General features: G+C 42.0%; 1 protein-coding gene across 6 annotated transcripts in view; it reads right to left on the bottom strand.

The window, feature by feature from the left end:
* The window catches only part of IKZF2 (IKAROS family zinc finger 2), a 110,193-nt gene that overhangs the window by 32,960 nt on the left and 60,106 nt on the right, over window positions 1-17,127 (bottom strand). For 4 of the 6 annotated variants that reach the window (XM_082228159.1, XM_082228160.1, XM_082228158.1 and 1 more), the window contains exons 4-5: window positions 13,019-13,288; window positions 3,816-3,983 (exon numbers count right to left, since the gene is read on the bottom strand). In XM_082228159.1, the coding sequence (XP_082084285.1) occupies window positions 3,816-3,983; window positions 13,019-13,288 (438 nt within the window). The remainder of the gene's footprint in view (window positions 1-3,815; window positions 3,984-13,018; window positions 13,289-17,127) is intronic. The other 2 variants (XM_082228161.1, XM_082228163.1) reach the window with 1 other exon arrangement.

Genomic DNA, 17,127 nt, shown 5'->3' with positions numbered 1-17,127 from the left:
TGATCACTGTGGAGTGAGGGTTAGGGACTAAGTTCATATGATTACCACATAAATATGTTTATGAGTCTCCAAGAAGGTTTCTTTCTCTGTCCTTTTCAGTTTTTTAATTCCTCTCTGCTTTGATGTATGTCACCCTCAAACAACTGCCTTTGCCCAGGCCTCCAATGCTCATTTAGCACTGTAAGGACCGCAGCCCTACATTTAATTATGAAAATATAAATCTTTTATTTTATTACACAGAGAGCAGGGAAACTTATGTGTCTGTGCCTGCAGCCAGAGCAGCATAATTAAGCAAAACCTATGTATGCAAATGACACATCCTGTGTAACCCATCGCATAGTCCATCTCCATTAGCCACCACAGGGCAAGAAGGCTGAGATACAGGGCGGGAAAAGGCCACACTTATCAAACAGAGAAATGGGGAAACGGCCAGAGAGCAGCAATCAAGTTAAAAGCTCTTCCCTAAGACGGGAAGCCTACAGGATAAAACTTCTTTGCCTTCTGTGTACAATAAAATGTAGGTGTGCGGGGAATGTCAAGCAAAGTTCACAACAGGTCCAGGTTCAAGACCTGGTTTTCATTTGGCTCCCGTTAAGGAGCTCAGCTTCTCAGTATCAGTAGCACAGCATAAAGCCATGTTGTCCCATAGGAAGTTACCTGCTTCAACATTTGGGCGTTGGTGATTTGGGCTTCAAGAAGGGTTCTAAAAACACTACTGACATGCATGTTTCATTGAAATCAATGGGGTTCACTTCTAAGATTTCTGTTTAGAATCAGTGGGAATGAATTTTAAGAGAAAGAAGCATAAATTTAAATATTTTCTTGGGTTGTGGAGTGGGATGGAAATTCTTGGCTTTCGTTTTGTGCTCTCCAACTGAGAAGTAAAACATTGTATTGACTCTCCACATCTCCTGTAAATCTAATTCTTTTACCATAGTTCCATCTTTACATGCTTAAAGTAACGTCAGTAACTAATACTCCCTTCTCAGAAATCCTGATCTTGGCTTATACTGTGCCCAGTGCTGTGAGAACAAACAAAATAGTGACTCACGATATGGCTACTGATAGGAAGCTTTTTTATGTGCTCAACTTAAAGGACCAAGATTACAATGTGAATGACAGCATACAGTAATTCACCCTAAAATGAGGCAGTCTGACTTACATCTTGCATGGTTCGACTTTTTTAAAAAAATAAGTGAAATCCCTATGGTCCACAAATATGTTTTAATTTAGAAAATAAGGATGCATACTCAGAACCTGTTGACAATAAAAAGTAACTAATCTGTATTCACTAATACTAGAATATATGTTCTAGCTTAAGAACATAAAAAGTGATTTGCTGAATCAGAGCAAACATTACTTAATCCTGTATTTGTAGCAAGAATAACAGAAGCCACTAGGCACTATGAGATCCACAAAAAAATTGGTCAGTGGTTCAATGATAGACCGTTCCCCATCTCATCCCCAAACACTGGATTTGTGCACAAGTCTGTTTGATATTCAGGATAGCCTTCACATGGGGTAAAGACCACCTGGGAGTAACTTAAAGGTAAAGATTGTCAGGTTTACATTTTTTGGTACAGAAAGTATTCGCTTAAAGTGTAGAGATTTTTCCTATTCTAATTAATTCAAGAGGGTTCTGAAAGCTTCTCTGTGTGATACAAGCTGGTGCAAGCTAGAAGTTTCTAGAAGCTTCTATTCTGCCTGGAAACAAGCAGAAGGTTCCTAATAATAGGCCAGAAGAGCTTGGGTTTCACTTTCTGTCTCTCTTTCTTTCTGGTATGGTGGTCTGTACATAGTACTAAGTCTATGTTTTAGTCTTACTGAAGTTTAAATTAAGTCTGATGCAACTGGATTTCTTATGGACTGTGCCAATCCTGAAGAATTTGATTTCTGACTGTTATACTCATTTACCTTCAGTAATAAACTCTGCTGAATGAAGTTGATTACCTCTGAGTTGTTTTTTGGGGAACGCTGCATCATGTTTATGGTTTTACAGAGGTCTGCTCTGATCAGTATGGAGCAGAATCCATGACAAAGATATAATGAAGAAAGGAATGTAGTGGAATAGTTTCCCATAGTGAGAGAAAATGCTACCTATTTTAACACCTATTCAAAATGTTAGATGTGGAATCTACCCAAGAAAAACAATTTCTAGAAGGGGTCCTGTGCTGGTCTCTTGAAGCAAACACAGCAGTATTGCGGCACCGTAAAGACTAACTTATTTATTATAGCTTAAGCTTTCATGGACTAGTCCACTTCATCAAATGCATGAAGTGTTATTCTGAGTAGCAGGCACTTTTAAACATGATTGTGGTGAGTTAATTGTAAACAGCAAGATCAGAAGAGAAAGGAATTAGGTAATTATCGCTAGGTGTACCTTTTTGCAAGCAGAAACTGGACCATGGTAATTTGACGTTCAACTTCTGATACAAGAAAATACATTCTCTGTGCCAGTTTAGGATGAAAGTTCAAAATCAAAAGGCAACAGAGGCCAACTGTTTTGTTATGATGATGTTATCCCCTGTGTACTGGAATATACACCTGCACCTGAGTAGTCTGTTGCTTAGATGATTTATTTCTTCCTGCAAAGCTTCGTAACTTTTTCCTATGATGTAAATACCATGGTTTCCTATGATGTTAAAACTTAAAACATTATTTCTATTTTAAAACAAATGTTTATCATTATCAGTGACAAAGTGATCTAGAAGACAGAGGGTCCAACCTACACTTGCTAGAGGCGCTCCTTAAAGGTATTCTCTATCTTAGCTGTACGAAACAGATCTTTAGGGTTAAACGGCTGGGGTTTGGTTTATGACTTTCCACATCTAGTGGGGAATCTTCTGAAGACTTTCCATTTCTTAAAACATAAAGAACACTCACAATATTCTATTTCTAGTTCTTCAACAGTAATTTGAAATACCTAGTCAAGTTTCCAACACCTAACAGTTGTGTCTTACATCTTGCATACACATCAATAACCTCATAGTTGTAGGACAGATCAGAAAAACTAGCTTGGGAAGGTTTTGGACCTCTGCGTTTTTCTGATACTTGGGGATTACTGAATCACAGATAATGGTGGGCTTAATACCTGAAGTGCTGAAGTTACAAAAAAAAATCTGGTTGACATTATCCAGGCCTGGAACCATGGGGTCGGGGGTGGGGCACAGAAAGCTTGTCAAGAATATCCATAGAAGTCCTTTGGCCTAATGGAATCAATTTTCCTTGGAACCATTAAGCTGACATCATAATTTGGTGGATCCATTATTGTGCCTGTGCAATTTATGTGTGAAGGGAACAGAAATACAGTTTTTGCAGCATTGAAGACTGTGGAAATTTTAGTCACACTCAGAAAACCATATATTGGCTTAATAAGCTGAGGGATGGATAAGCCATTTGCCTTCACGCAGAGTCCCTTCTTGCTCCCTTTGTGCTCTCGCCAAGAAGCAGTGCTTGCTTTTTTGTAACAAATACATAAATGACACCTGTCTGCCTCTAGATCAGTAAGCATATCAGTAGGACAAAGGAGCCACAGGTAAAAGGTGAAAGCCACACCTTGGCCAGATTCAATCCCTGGCATTTCTGGCCTAAAAGGATTGCAGGCAGTGGATGTGGGCAAGATCCACCCCCAACACACGGGGAACTGCCATTTCAGTAACTCAGCAATCCAGGCCACTGTGAAAGAGAATCCTGACGGAAATCCTGAACAGACACTGTCAGTCAATATAGATAATAACTCACTATAAGGTAGCTAGTGATGTATGTTCAGTGCTTTCAAAAGCACTGCAGTTAAAGAGGAGGCATTGTAGACTCACCTGAGTGTGTCCTGAGGTGTCCTGTGAGGGCATCCCTTCTACGGCAAGCATAGCTACAGAAGGGACATTTGAACGGTTTCTCCCCAGAGTGTAATTTGATGTGCCTCAGTAGATTCCCCTTCTGTGTGAAGGAAGCTCCACATTGGTTACAGTGAAAGGGACGTTCACCTGCAATGGAGAAGACAACGGAGAAAAGGTCTGAGAAACCATGGCCAACAAATATACATGCTCAATCTCCCAATATTCAAACAAGGGTGCTCTCATAAATATAACATCTGAGACAATGAAATCCAGGAAAGCTTTGAATCTACCCCTCCTGAAATGCTACATAATAGTAGAGAAAAACTTTCAGCAGCAGCAGGCGCACACTTTGGTAATATGGCACCCTGGGTGAGGACCAAATCACACACCCATTTCTTATTTTCACAATAATTCATTTTGGTACTGCTGCTTTTTAACGGATCTTCTCCAAATATAGTGTCAGGAGCTGGAGTCAGGAGCAGGTCAGCAATAAAACACCCGGTGTCAGTGAAGCTAACTTTTCATTCAAAGAAACCAAAACAGTTCAGGCCTAGTGATCACAGCAACTCTTCCCAGCAGGTCTTGCCCCAATGAGGCAGTTGCAAGGACTGAAGGTCCCCACTCTCTAAGGCTCCTCCCCCCTGATCCTTCCCCAGCAACCTAATGCTCCTTCATCTTGTCTCTCTTTGCTCCACCGTCTTCATTCCGCTTTGTGTTTTGGGAGACCAGGGAGGTCAACAAAACAGGAATACACTGATGTGGGACACTTCTGTGGCCACCATTTATGTTTTATCACCATAGCTGGGGCTACCAAATAATTATGCAGTCCCACCCACCCATACTCATTTAGACCACATGTGATCAGCAGAATAAGCAGCCATTGGTTTATTTATAAAAATTTGTATTCTGCCCTTCCTCCCAAAGGAGTTCAGGGCAGCAAACACAGAAATAGTAAAACAAATAAAATATCTACAAACAATTCCAATACAGATAAGGAAAGAACTCTACTTTAAAAAAGCTTGTTGGGAAAGGAAGGCATTCAGAAAGCACCAAAGAGACTACGGACACTAATATTTAACAGGTGTGAATTCCAAGGGTTGGTACCACAACACTAAAGGCCAGATTCCTAGACTGTGCAGAGCAGACACCCTGATAAAATGGATTGCGCAAGAAGCCCCGCCTGCAGAGCACATGGATCATTTGGGAGTACAAGGGGAGGGAACGTCTTTCAAGCATCCTGACTACAAGCTGCAAGGCTTTATATATGTATTCGGACAAACGCAAGTATACCACAATGGGCAGAGCCACACCATACATTTAAAGAACTATGAGTGCTCATTTAAAGCATATCAGTTCCCCGAAAGAATCCTGCGAACAGTAGTGTCCCTCTCACAGCTATAAACCACAGTTCCATGATTCTTTGTGCTCAGTCATGTGCTTTAAATGTACGGTGTGGATCTGCCCACTGTCTAAAGCACACATGAGGGATTTCCTGTATTGACTTCATAAATATGGCAATTAAGTTGTTCCATATAACAGTCGTGCTTGCATTATATTGCAGCTGATGGACATTTTTCTCTATAAAGACTACATTTTTCTTATACACAGATAACATGTAAAGTGCAGCCCGCACATTGCCAAAGAAGTCTCTCTCACACACAACAATGCCACAAGGTATTTGACAAGCGAATAGATGCTGAACTCAGGAACAGAAGGTGGCAACATTTCTGCTTATTGTTGGGTTGATTACATTTAAAGCAGCTCCGTAGCTGGGTAGGCTAACAATGAAGCACCTTCAAGTTTCTGAGCAGTAAAGCCCTGATTATTGTTTAAAAAGTGGCAGAATTCAGCTACAATTTTACACACATACACATATAACTCCATGGGACTTACTTCTGAGTAGACATTGAGCCTAGGATTGAGCTTAGTTCTTAAAAGTTAAAGCTAAATTGTAAATGTAGATCTTAAAAACTTTTAAATTCAACAAATTCCAGAGTCAGTATTCATTATTCTACCTCAGTTGGAACTTTCAGGGTAGCCAGCTTTCCCTCTCATCTGACAGAATGCTTTAATTACTCATGTCAGAGTCATCCCCATCATTTCCCCCTTCTCACATATGTCATCTGCAGAATAGTCATTTAAAACTACCTTAATAGGGAGATTAATGAGCTTAACTGAGCAAGTGGATTAATGCTTTAATATTCTCAATCAGGTTTCCAACACTCATACCCTGATAGTGCACATTTGCCTTCAAAGGGAAACCTTTATACTTGCCTAGAAGATCTGAACTGGGAAGCATCATGTTGTGCTGAGCAGACCAGGGAAATCTGAAGTGAGATTCATCTTGACCCTGAGGCCCTCTAAACCCTAAAGCCCATATCAATGTGAGGGTGGGTGGGTGGGTGCTATCATTAGTGGGTGGGGAAGTAAAGACTGCATAGGCTCAGATTCATTTCCTTCTATAGCTGCCTCGTATATTCCAAGCCTTGGTACTGGAATACATCCTTTGTCTAAACCCTGGTTCACATCAAGCCCTGCTGACCAGGGAAGGCTAGCCAGGCTAAACCAGGCCTTCAGATTTCCTGTGCTGATTTGTTTCATGCCCTGATCAGGCAGTCTGTGCAGCACCCATCCTGAGTACTACCTTCCATATCTTCTGAATCTAGTGAAACTATTTGCCCTTGCTAAAATAATGATCCACCTGAAGTAGTGTTAGAGCAAGTGATGCACATAGCTTTGCATAAACTTTCATAGAATCAGTGTTAGAAATATAAGCTAGGTGCCAATGACACCTTAAGTCTAGGTTTCAGTCGTCACAATGGAATGTCATTGTGGGGGGTTGAGCTAGATGGCCCTTGGTGTCCTTTCCAATGCTATAATTCTATGCTCCTCTGATCTCAACTACCGTACATTGCTTGCCTGCAGCTTGCTCTCACAACAATTTGCCCCTGTATGCAAGAAGGAGAAACACACACAGGGAAAATGGAAATGGCACTGACTATGAACTATGGCAGAAGTTTTTTAACTGTGGTCGCCAAACTGGCGCCCAGAAATCTCTTCTATAAGCTCCACAACAAAAGCCTGATTCTCACCGATGAACAAAATCTGAGTCCAGGCTGTAGCACTTCAAGCTACAGCTGTGGCTCACACAGAGTTGAATGCTCGTTAACACACCCACCCAACACCCACAATGTAGAAAACTAGCATGTGAGGGAGAAGGGTCCAGACCAGACTTCTTCAAACCCTAGTTTTCTGTGTGCAGAGACATGTTTTACATGAAACAGTATTCAGTCACATGAGTCCTCATCTGCATATGACACAGTCCTTATGCACAGACCACCTCTGTGAGAACTAGGCCAAAGAGTACCTTAAGTATTCAGTGACAATATTACCTGATTACCTGGCTATTGCAATCATGAAAAATTCTATAAAGTAGGCTGTGCAATGCAAGTCTTCGAGTAACCAAGAAGTTAAGTTGAAAAGTGGCAAATCTGATTTGGTACTCCTGTGAAACAAACTATAGAACAGCAGTTTTACATGTTGTCTACAGTTTCACATCCTTCTGTAAATAAAACTTCTTTGATGAATGATGGTCCACAGAAAGCTTGCATTTCATGATCAATGATTGTAAAGGCTACGTCAAAGCATTTTGGAAATGATAAATGGATTAAAAGCCCTTTGCTGGGAGTAGTAGTTTTAAAGAAGAAAAAGCAAGAAAAGGGGGAAGGAAAGGTCTTGCCAATTTTAGATAGGTTTTTGAGATCATATTATGTTATACAAGTTTTCGATTTTTCTTATAAGCCTTCTTGTGAATTACCATCCTGTGCACCAGTTTCTTAATAGAACAGTGTGTGTGTTTGGGGTGTGTGTGTGTGTGTGTGTGTGTGTGTGTGTGTGTGTGCTGATTTGTCTCACATATGGAGCACAAATCCACTGAACAGAGAATCTTAGGCCTCAGCCCAAATGACCCCTGATTTTTACAATCCCACTTGGGAAATGGGGAGGAATCCCAGACCTTAGATGTTTCCAAAGCTCACAATCAGGAAATCAGTTTAGAATTTGTGAAACATTCGTAAGTTACAGTCAAAACCCAGAAATAATATTTATAGCGTCCTAAAGATTAAAATGTGTTGTGTTATAACCTTCCCTCGGCCACAACTTCATTATGCACAATTCAGGTGTTGCACCTAGACAATAAGGCCAAATTAAGACCAATTTACAGATTCAAATGAATAAAAAAGGTAATCTTTTCAGAAATTACCATTATGGGTTGCATTGGAGGCTCAGGGTCACTGTGAGTTTGCATGTTCTCAAAACAACACAAACACAAACAAACAAACAAACAACAACCCCACACCACCTACAGAAAACAACAAGCTGAATCTTTCTTCCTAACATTTCAGTTCACTATTCAGAAAGAGGGATTTACCCCTATGGGACAGAATTCAAACATGCCATCTCCTCCTGGCCCCAACCTGTGGGCTGAACTAGTACAGTCCAGAAGAAGCATTATCACTTGATTTGGTTTATGGTATAAGGTGATCAAGGTATAAGATTGTTTTTTGTACCTACATATGTACCTAAAGCCTTATAAAATGAAGAGCAAGGTGGAAGGTTCAAAAAGCTAACTAGGAGTGTACACGGGTCTTTTCGGGAGCCTCCTTTCTCATAACTATTCCTCATCTTCATGAGTAGCATTCATGAGAATGTAGTTTCAAGATATTTCAGGCTCCTGCTCAACCTTAAGCTTTAATTTTTTACTTTTTTAAAAAAAATCAAGGATTAAATAAATTCCATGTATGTTAGGATATCTGCTTTTATGGCCTGCCTGTTCTGTAATTACTCTCTGCCCCTAGTGGCTCTCACCTCACAAAATCTCTGGCTAAGAGCCAGGAACAGCCACTCCTGCTGTAAGTCCCCCTACAACAGGAGTAGGGAAGTTCTGGTCCTCCAGATATTGTTGGACTTCAGCTCCCATCAGTCCCAGCCAGCACGGCCAGCGTGGCAAGAAATGGAGATGATGTGAATGGTAGTCCTCTGATATCTGGAGGGCCACTGGTTTAGTTCCTGCTTTAGTTCCCTCATCTGCACAACCATCAAAGGCACAGGAGACCTGTCCTCTTTGCGTTTGCCCCTCTCCCCTGTGTACAGTAGGGTTAGAAGTTACAGTCTGAAATTTAGCCTGTTCCCAAGGGCTTTTTTAGATGGAGGAGTGAAATCTTAGGCTGAAGGACCTGAATGAGGGTGAAGGGGTCTAAGCTGCATAGCTTGGGAGTTTCTGCTATTCATTACACACACATGGCCCTCACGCCTCCAGAATGAGACCCGAAACACATTCAGGTTTTTTCCGCCACCAGGAACAATTATCTGCATCAACCCACCTGGCCCCTCAGCAGTTTTCCTCCCCCAGATGCTCCAGGCACCACTCCTTCCCCTCCCATGCTCCATTCTCTGCCCCCCTGAATCTGAGCATCAGATGACTGGGAGCTTCAAACATCTACACAGTTCTGAGTCTGCTAGGCAATGCTTTTAGTGAGCTTCCTTTTTAAAAAGAATGAAATACTATGCTTGGATACGCACCAACACATATCTATTTAGACAAACTATTTTGTAGGGTTTGGCAGCCAAGTTTTGTGGTATGGAACAGTTTCACAAAAGGCCAAGAAGTAATTCATGGTGCACATTAATATCATTCCCAAAAAGGCTAGCCAGCTAATTATACTTCCCAGTCACAATTGCTGCTTACTTATCTGCTTACTCTGTGCCTCTTACATCACAAGAACTGTATCCAGCAGATGAGGTAGGGTATTTTTATTTATTTTTTAAATAAAGTTAAGCTCTTCCTCCCCTCTGCACCTCTCAGTTTTTATTCTCATGCTGTTTGATGCACCACAGACTTACAGGGTTAGAAGTATGTTTTTTGGTGCTTATTTGCAAGGAGATTTTAATGCATCAAAATAACATATCCAGTGTTTTAGAAGATTCAAAGCATTTGAATTATTTCAGGCCAGGTCAAAAGAGGTGGTAAAATGGGCTGTACCACTTCAAACTGTGGAGTGGGGTGAATACCATTTCTGAATGTTCCACTAGGTAGAGTTACTCCCTACAAGTAAGAAATGGAGTAGACTGAGTAGAAACAATTGTACGTACTGGTTTTTAATTGTGCAGTGTTTTTTCTTATAGGGGTCGTTTTTTTAAGGAATCACAATTGCTTTTTGAAGTCGTACAAGTCTATTCTACCTCCTGACAACTCCATCACCACATTCTATGTCATGCGTAGACTCTGCCTGAGTGATCCTTACAACTGTCCTATTAGAGGTAATAACATGATTATCCCACGTTGGAGATTCAGCTTTACCTTTTATAGGTACCATTTCTACCGGAAAACCTCCCCCGGCTCCCCCACAAAAAAGGAAACTTCCATATAATAAAATAGCTAAGCAACATCTGGGGTCAACCAAAGTAGAGAACAAAGCTACACACAGAAAGAGAAGTCATTTCTATATGCTTGAGAACATCTGAATAGCCACTGCATCACTGCCTTTTTTCAGAGAGGGAACAAGCACTATTCCTCAATATAGGAACTCTAATGGCTCTAACAAAAGGACAGTGTCTTATGTAATCTCTTTCTCTTTCTTTTTTGGGTCACAATGCTATGGGGCGGAGGGTGGAGGTGGAGAGAGAACAACTCTGCAGTGCCTAAAGTGTAAAATGTCCAAATTGTCTCTGTATTTACTGCCACTGTAATAAATCAAATAATAATAATACCTGTGATTTACCTCCATGTTCAGTTCAGGGTCAGGTACTTTACACTCCCACTCTATGTACACACACACACACACACACACACACACACACACACACACATGCCCCTTAAAACATAGGAAATTGCCTTATTCTGAGTCAGACCATCGGTAATTCTAGCCCAGCGTTACCTTTCTGAAAGGCAACAGCTCTCCACGCTCTCAGGCAGAGTTTTCCGCTAGCTCTGCTTCCTGAGATGTCAAGAACTGAATCTTTCTGCATGCAAAGCACGAGCCCTAATACTGAGAGGTGGACCTTCCTCGTTTGCACCAGTCGCACCCTGGTTGCACCTTGTTGAAGACAATGAGTTTTTAACAGGATTTTCCCAACTTGTTTTTTCTCATGTCCCTACTATTATCACCCCCAACCTTTTTCATTTTTGTAATTGTTCTTCTTCCTTGCCTCCTGCTCCCCTTTGCTAATTATTTCTGAATCCTATATGTAGTCATGCCTCAGGCTATATCATGTAGATTTATGAACAGGGTTTTTTCAGATGCTAAGTGCTGCCAGGTCATATCACAAGTTAGGTGCCAAGGAGCTCACGGCAGTGCATATGCCACCCCACCAACACTCAAGAGACTGGGAGCGGTTTTGTCTTCTAGCTACTCAGTTAGGGAGAGCCAGGCAGGAGCCACTTTCCAAGACCCCCCTGCTTCTGTTTGGGTGCAGGACTTTGAACAATACGAAAGTTGTTGCTTCTTATTAAACAAGCAAACTATTTATTTTTAATGCATAAAAAAGGGAGGGGAGCCTCCCAAGGATGTCATAATCAGCTATTTCTATTCAACATATCTGAACCACTTCTGCCCTACCTTAGAAATCAGTTTTTCCAGGTTTGGATTTACCGTTAGACAAATGCTATTCTGAAAGTCATACTGGGAATATGTCGACTTTGGGGGGCAGACTGAACACCCACACTATCCAACCTATGTTTTATACTGCAGTGCCCGCAGAGCTCAAAACGAAGGTTGCAGTTCTGAGCGCATCTACCAGTATGTAAATTCCACCAACACTAATAGAACACACTTCCATGGAAGTATGTTTTGGATTAAACCCAATTACAGAACTCTCACTCAGCAGACACACCTAAACACAACTGAAACCCAGCAACCTGGTTGCTTTTATCAATAGCAGTGTGCATTTAGAAGGGGGCTCTCTTGGGAGTTCAACAGCCCTTGGTGATTCAGGAGTGGCATTTGCTGTGGCAGCCCCTAAGCTGTGGAATTCTTTCCCCAAAGAAGCACATCTGGCCCCTTCATCATACAGCTTTCATATATGCTGAAGACACACCTCTTTACCCTGGCCTTTGACACCAGTGAGAGGTATTTCATGACCGACCTTATTCCTTAGGGCTCCACACTTAATAGTCTCATTATTCATTGCATTTTCTCCTCGCTTACTGCAGTAAATGTCTCGAGGTGACTTACAATTACAAAAGCATACATAATACAAAATTTTAAATACATCAGAAATATAAAATAATACTATTGACTTAAAGTGCTCATCCTTCAATAAAACAAAAAGGACAGATCCTACCCTACCCTACTAGAAGATGAACAGCAATCCTGGCTAGCCTACCCTAAATAAGAGCCAAGTGCCTGGGTGAACAGGAATGTCTTCGCTGGCCCCTAGAAGCTGATACTGATGATGCCGGGCATGTTTATGTGATCTAGGAAGCAGCCACGGTCATGCTACTTCCCTGGAAGTTTGGGGAGGGGGTGAGCTTACAAAAGGCTTTAGTCAAACAAAATGGGAAAAACAACAGAGGCAAGCAGGTGCTCTTTGGCCAATGTACAATTTTCATTTTTAGTAGGCTTTTCACAAATATGAATTGTTGAGTCCAACATAATTTCAAGCCATCCACTGGGTTCTCCAGTGTATTCAGACACCTCCAAACATGGAAACTAATAGTTGGTATCTTGGCTGATAGCTACTGAAAGACCTAGCCAATATGAAGGCCAGTCACTTTGCCATGTGAGAGATGTCCTGATTTTAGCAAATACTCTTATTTACACTTTGGTGTGAGCTAAATGGCTTGAGAAACAGGAGGTGAGGGCTTTGTAAAGCTACTGAAAAAAGGGAGGTCAACTTTTAAAGAGATGGCTTAGGATGTCCCTTCACAGTGAAGGACACTTGGCAGGGGAATTTTTTTCTCTCAAATGCATTCATTACCGTGAAGTAGGTAAGTCTAGAAATCTGTGCTATTAACATTCTCCCCAATTAGTCAACAGACTGACATATTTTGAAAGGATTTTTGAATATATTCCTTACTGCACTTGATTATCATTGGTGAATCAAGAAATGCAAGAGAACAGATGTCAGGTAATATCAACATCAGATGCCAAAGGCAGTCATCACGTTTTCTTTCAGCTGCTTACCAGTGTGACTCCTTTTATGTACCATAAGCACATTGGGCCCAATGCAAACCATGCCACAGACGTCACATTTCAGTTTACCATTCGGAAGCCGGATTCCTCCCTCGCCTGACAGCTCCTGAATTTTTCTGTTCTCCACCATCTCGTGGTTCTCAGTAAGGGGCTCTTCCAAGCTGCTCCCTTCATTATGACCCCTGATCCCATCTTCCCGCCTCAGGGGCTTCCTGTCAGAATCCTCATCATCACTTTGCATTTCTAGCTTTATGGAATTTGCTGCGAATAAATAAATAGCACATTAAGAAAATTAACTTTTGTTTCATTAGCGACTGTAATAAAGAGCAACAATACTGCTGTGTTAGTTTTAAATACTAATTTCAAAAAGGTTCACAGGACGTCTTCCATTTCCTGCAACCTTTGTTTAACTTGAAAGTTTGCTGATCTGCTATAGTGGCCCAACCAATCAGGAAACAGAAATACAAATCAGCAAATGTGGAACACATTGTGTGCATAGTCATGTAAGCAAGTCAAGAACTGACACAGCAGACCCCCAAGAAGCAGTTGTTGCTATATAATATTAATGCTCATTGTTAGCTATTATTATTCTGAGATGAAGGGCAGAATAGGAATGTAATAAATACACAAATAAAAAAAGAATTTCAGCACCATCTGTGTACATATTGCTTTACAAAGAACAATGGTGATAAGTCTCTATCCCATAGCAGTCAAAGTTATGGTCAGCAAGATGTCATCAAGGCATGTCAAGGCTCTGAGCAATTCAGAATTACAAGACCCCTCTGCTCTAGTGTTTGAATTGGCCAACTAGACACAGGAGCTAGACAGGACCAGCAAGCGCTCTCCCACCCATTGGTATCTCCTGCCCCAGTGCTGTGCTGCCTAGGACAGTAATTGTGTGAAGGCTCCCCTTGACCACATAGGAAGCTGCCTTATATGGGGCCAGATCATCGGTCCAGCTAGCCCCAAAGTATCTACTCTGGCTAGCAGTGGCCAATAGATGATAGAGGCATGACTACAAGGTTTCAGACAGAAAAGCCGTTCTGAACCTCTTTTAAGTGAACCTGCTGCACCCAAAGCACATGGCGGCCTCTCCCATAGGAAATATGTAGCATCACTCAAAGCTGAACTCTCTTCCTGTACTGGACTTGAACTATTAGAGAAGTTTCCCCAGCCCAACCCCAGCTGCCCCAATAAATAAAAACAAGATGCAGGTGTAGGAGAGGGGCTGTTGGACTCTTAAAGCCTTTTACACCAAATGTATGGGAACATACATTTGTATTTTGCTCCCAACGTTGTTCCCAAACTTTTTGTTATTTAACAAATGAGGTTGGGGTGGGGGCATCTGACTCCTTCCTTAAATAACAAAAGGTTTGATTTTCAGAAGAGGAAGCCCTGCTGACAACAGAGCTGACATGAAAAGTGTATTAGCAGCAGCATCTTGACTTCACCTGTGATATTAAGCGCTCCCTTCTGAACCCTGGCGAGAATCCAGTTGGATCCGCTTGTAAAAACCAGCAAAACAAAAGATTGCCAGTTAGCTTTGAAGTACAGCCTTTCACACACACAGATTGTTTGAACGCAGTGCATTGTAAGACTCCCACACGCTTGAGGAATAAAAACTGCCTGGTCTCATGCTCCACTGCAAATCACCTTGGTCACTAAGCAAAGTTGTGCACACAGTTTTAAAAATGTCCATCCTCCCCTTTCTCAGTCCTTACCATTGTCAGGAACCTGCCATTAGAGCTTGTTGCTGTGTGAAGATTTCCTCTCCATCTGGGACTAAGAGAAGAATTGCAGGTCTCCAAGGAGGGAAATGCTGCTACAGCAGGGATCTCCTCAGCTCTTGACAAGTAGCCCTGCTGCTTAGGGAATTCCCTCTGCCTTAGCATTACTTCATACACACACAGGCACACACACAGAGAAAGAGAGAGAGACGAGGGTCTTATTTATTTGAGGTACAGCTACTAAGCACTTTGGGCATCATCTGGTGGAGATGGGGGAGATTTTAGCATCTACTGAATCACTGGGAAGTCACTGTGCTCAACTGTGGCTGGATCAAGACTAGAGTTATAGTCTTTACATTCAGGATACAATTCTATCAATGCTTACCTGGAAATAAGCCCCATTGAACTCAATGGGATTTACTCCCTAAACATGTGAATTTTGTTGCACTCATTATTATCTGGTTGACCCTGTTTGGTTGAAGAAGAGGAAGAAGAAGAAGAGGAAGAAGGAGGAGGAGGAGGTGTGAGACCGTGACTAACTCAAGGCCACACAATGGCCTGGTTCACACCTACTGGGACTGGGTGAACATGCAGGCTCAAGGAGAGGCGCTGCCGGTGGTCCTTTCTGCTGCCGCTTTGCTTGAGCAAAGCCACAGTTTGTCTTAGAGTGTTGTCCAAACCCACACCATGCATTTAAAGCATATGACTTCCCCCAAAGCATCCTAGGAACTGTAGTTAAGGGTGCTGAGAATGGTAGCTTTGTGAGAGGTAACCACAGTTCCCAGGATTATTTGGGGAAGCAAAGTGCTTTAAATGTATAGTGTGCATGCAGCCCCCGCCCCATGCTTGTTTTTAATGATGAGCTGTAACAAAGAACAAACCTTGGCTCAAGTCATAGTTCAGAGTTTGGCTTGGCGTAGCTTGGGGTAGCAGCAAGAATGAGCAGGGGATAAGTAAAGGGGCTGGACGTTTCTCGCCAGTGGCCCAGACCTTTCTTATCTGTAAGTTCTGGAAGATATGGCTGGCCTTTTCCCACCTGGTCTGGGGGGGCCCTTACTGACTCAAAACTACAAAAGCTGAGGCTGCTGAACAGACTCTTGGGCTGGGCTGGGGATAGGGGGGTTGCTGTTATTGATACTTTTTGTATTTTTATATCTTATGATTTATGTGGAAATGTTTCAATTTTGTTGTGCACTTTTTGTTGTGTTTTATTTATTATTTATGACATTTTTTGTTATTATGTGAATCTTGTCATGAGCAAGCTTTTAACTATGGAAAGGCTGCAGACAAATAAAAGTATGATGCTGCATTTGTGCTGCCTCACTCAACTAAATTTTGGGTTAGAGTGTTGTGTGAACAACCAGGGGAAACATTCATGATGCTAAACAGGGTATCAAGGCCACGTTTTTAATTTTCATCCATCCCATAACAGAATTCAAGCACTTATTCAGAGAAGTAAGTGCTGCTCCTGAGTCTAATGTAAACGAAAAAATAACATAACATAAAAGTTCTGTCTAAAATTCAGGACAACTTGCTCTCAGTGGCTGCATGTAGATGTTAAAAGCCACTACAAACATGACTGAACCTCATAACTATAGAGCAGGCATAGGCGAACTCGGCCCTCCAGCTGTTTTGGGACTACAACTCCCATCATCCCTAGCTAACAGAACCGGTGGTCAGGGATGAAGGGAGTTGTAGTCCCAAAACATCTGGAGGGCCGAGTTTGCCTATGCCTGGACATCCAGTCTAATCCCTTGCTAGAGGTAGAAAATCCAGGCTAGAGCATTCCTAACAGATAACAGTTGCCCAGCCTCTGCTTGTGGTACTTTGCAGAAACCCACAGTACAAATCTCATGAGGAGGAGCTCTCAAACTCTCTACCTCTAGGACATCTGAACATTACTGAGGCCCACCAGTCGCAAATGGGTGATGTAGGGCAGCCACAGAGCCAGTCACAAAATGGTGGCAGGTGGCAGCAGAGTGTGACATAACTGGTCCTTCTATGCATTTCTCTTCCCTATAACAGCTTTCCCCTCTTATCACCTTCCTTTCTATTCCTTGCCTAGCTCTCTATTTATTTTAACAATAAATATTAACCTTTCGTTTTACTTTCTAATTTCCTCCAACACCACCCTTGCTTCCACTCCCCCCAAAACTTATCTGTCTCCTGGCCACCTCTACTCAGCATGCAAGGGATTTCTGGTGCTGGCTTTCTTCCCGCCAAAATGCTATGGCACGGCTAGCGGGTGGTGGGGGCAAGTGGAGGCTGCCCCCGCTTGGCAGCCATAGCATTTGGGTTGAGAAGCACTGCCATCAAGTAAAACAGCAATTATCCAATACTATCCATTGTGATTGATCCATCAGTTAGGAGTAG

Source organism: Podarcis vaucheri (genome assembly GCF_965113315.1).
Source record: "Podarcis vaucheri genome assembly, chromosome: 1".
Taxonomy (NCBI): Eukaryota; Metazoa; Chordata; class Lepidosauria; order Squamata; family Lacertidae; genus Podarcis; species Podarcis vaucheri.
Note: the sequence above shows the minus strand (reverse complement) of the source record. Positions and strands in the feature narration are given on the sequence as shown.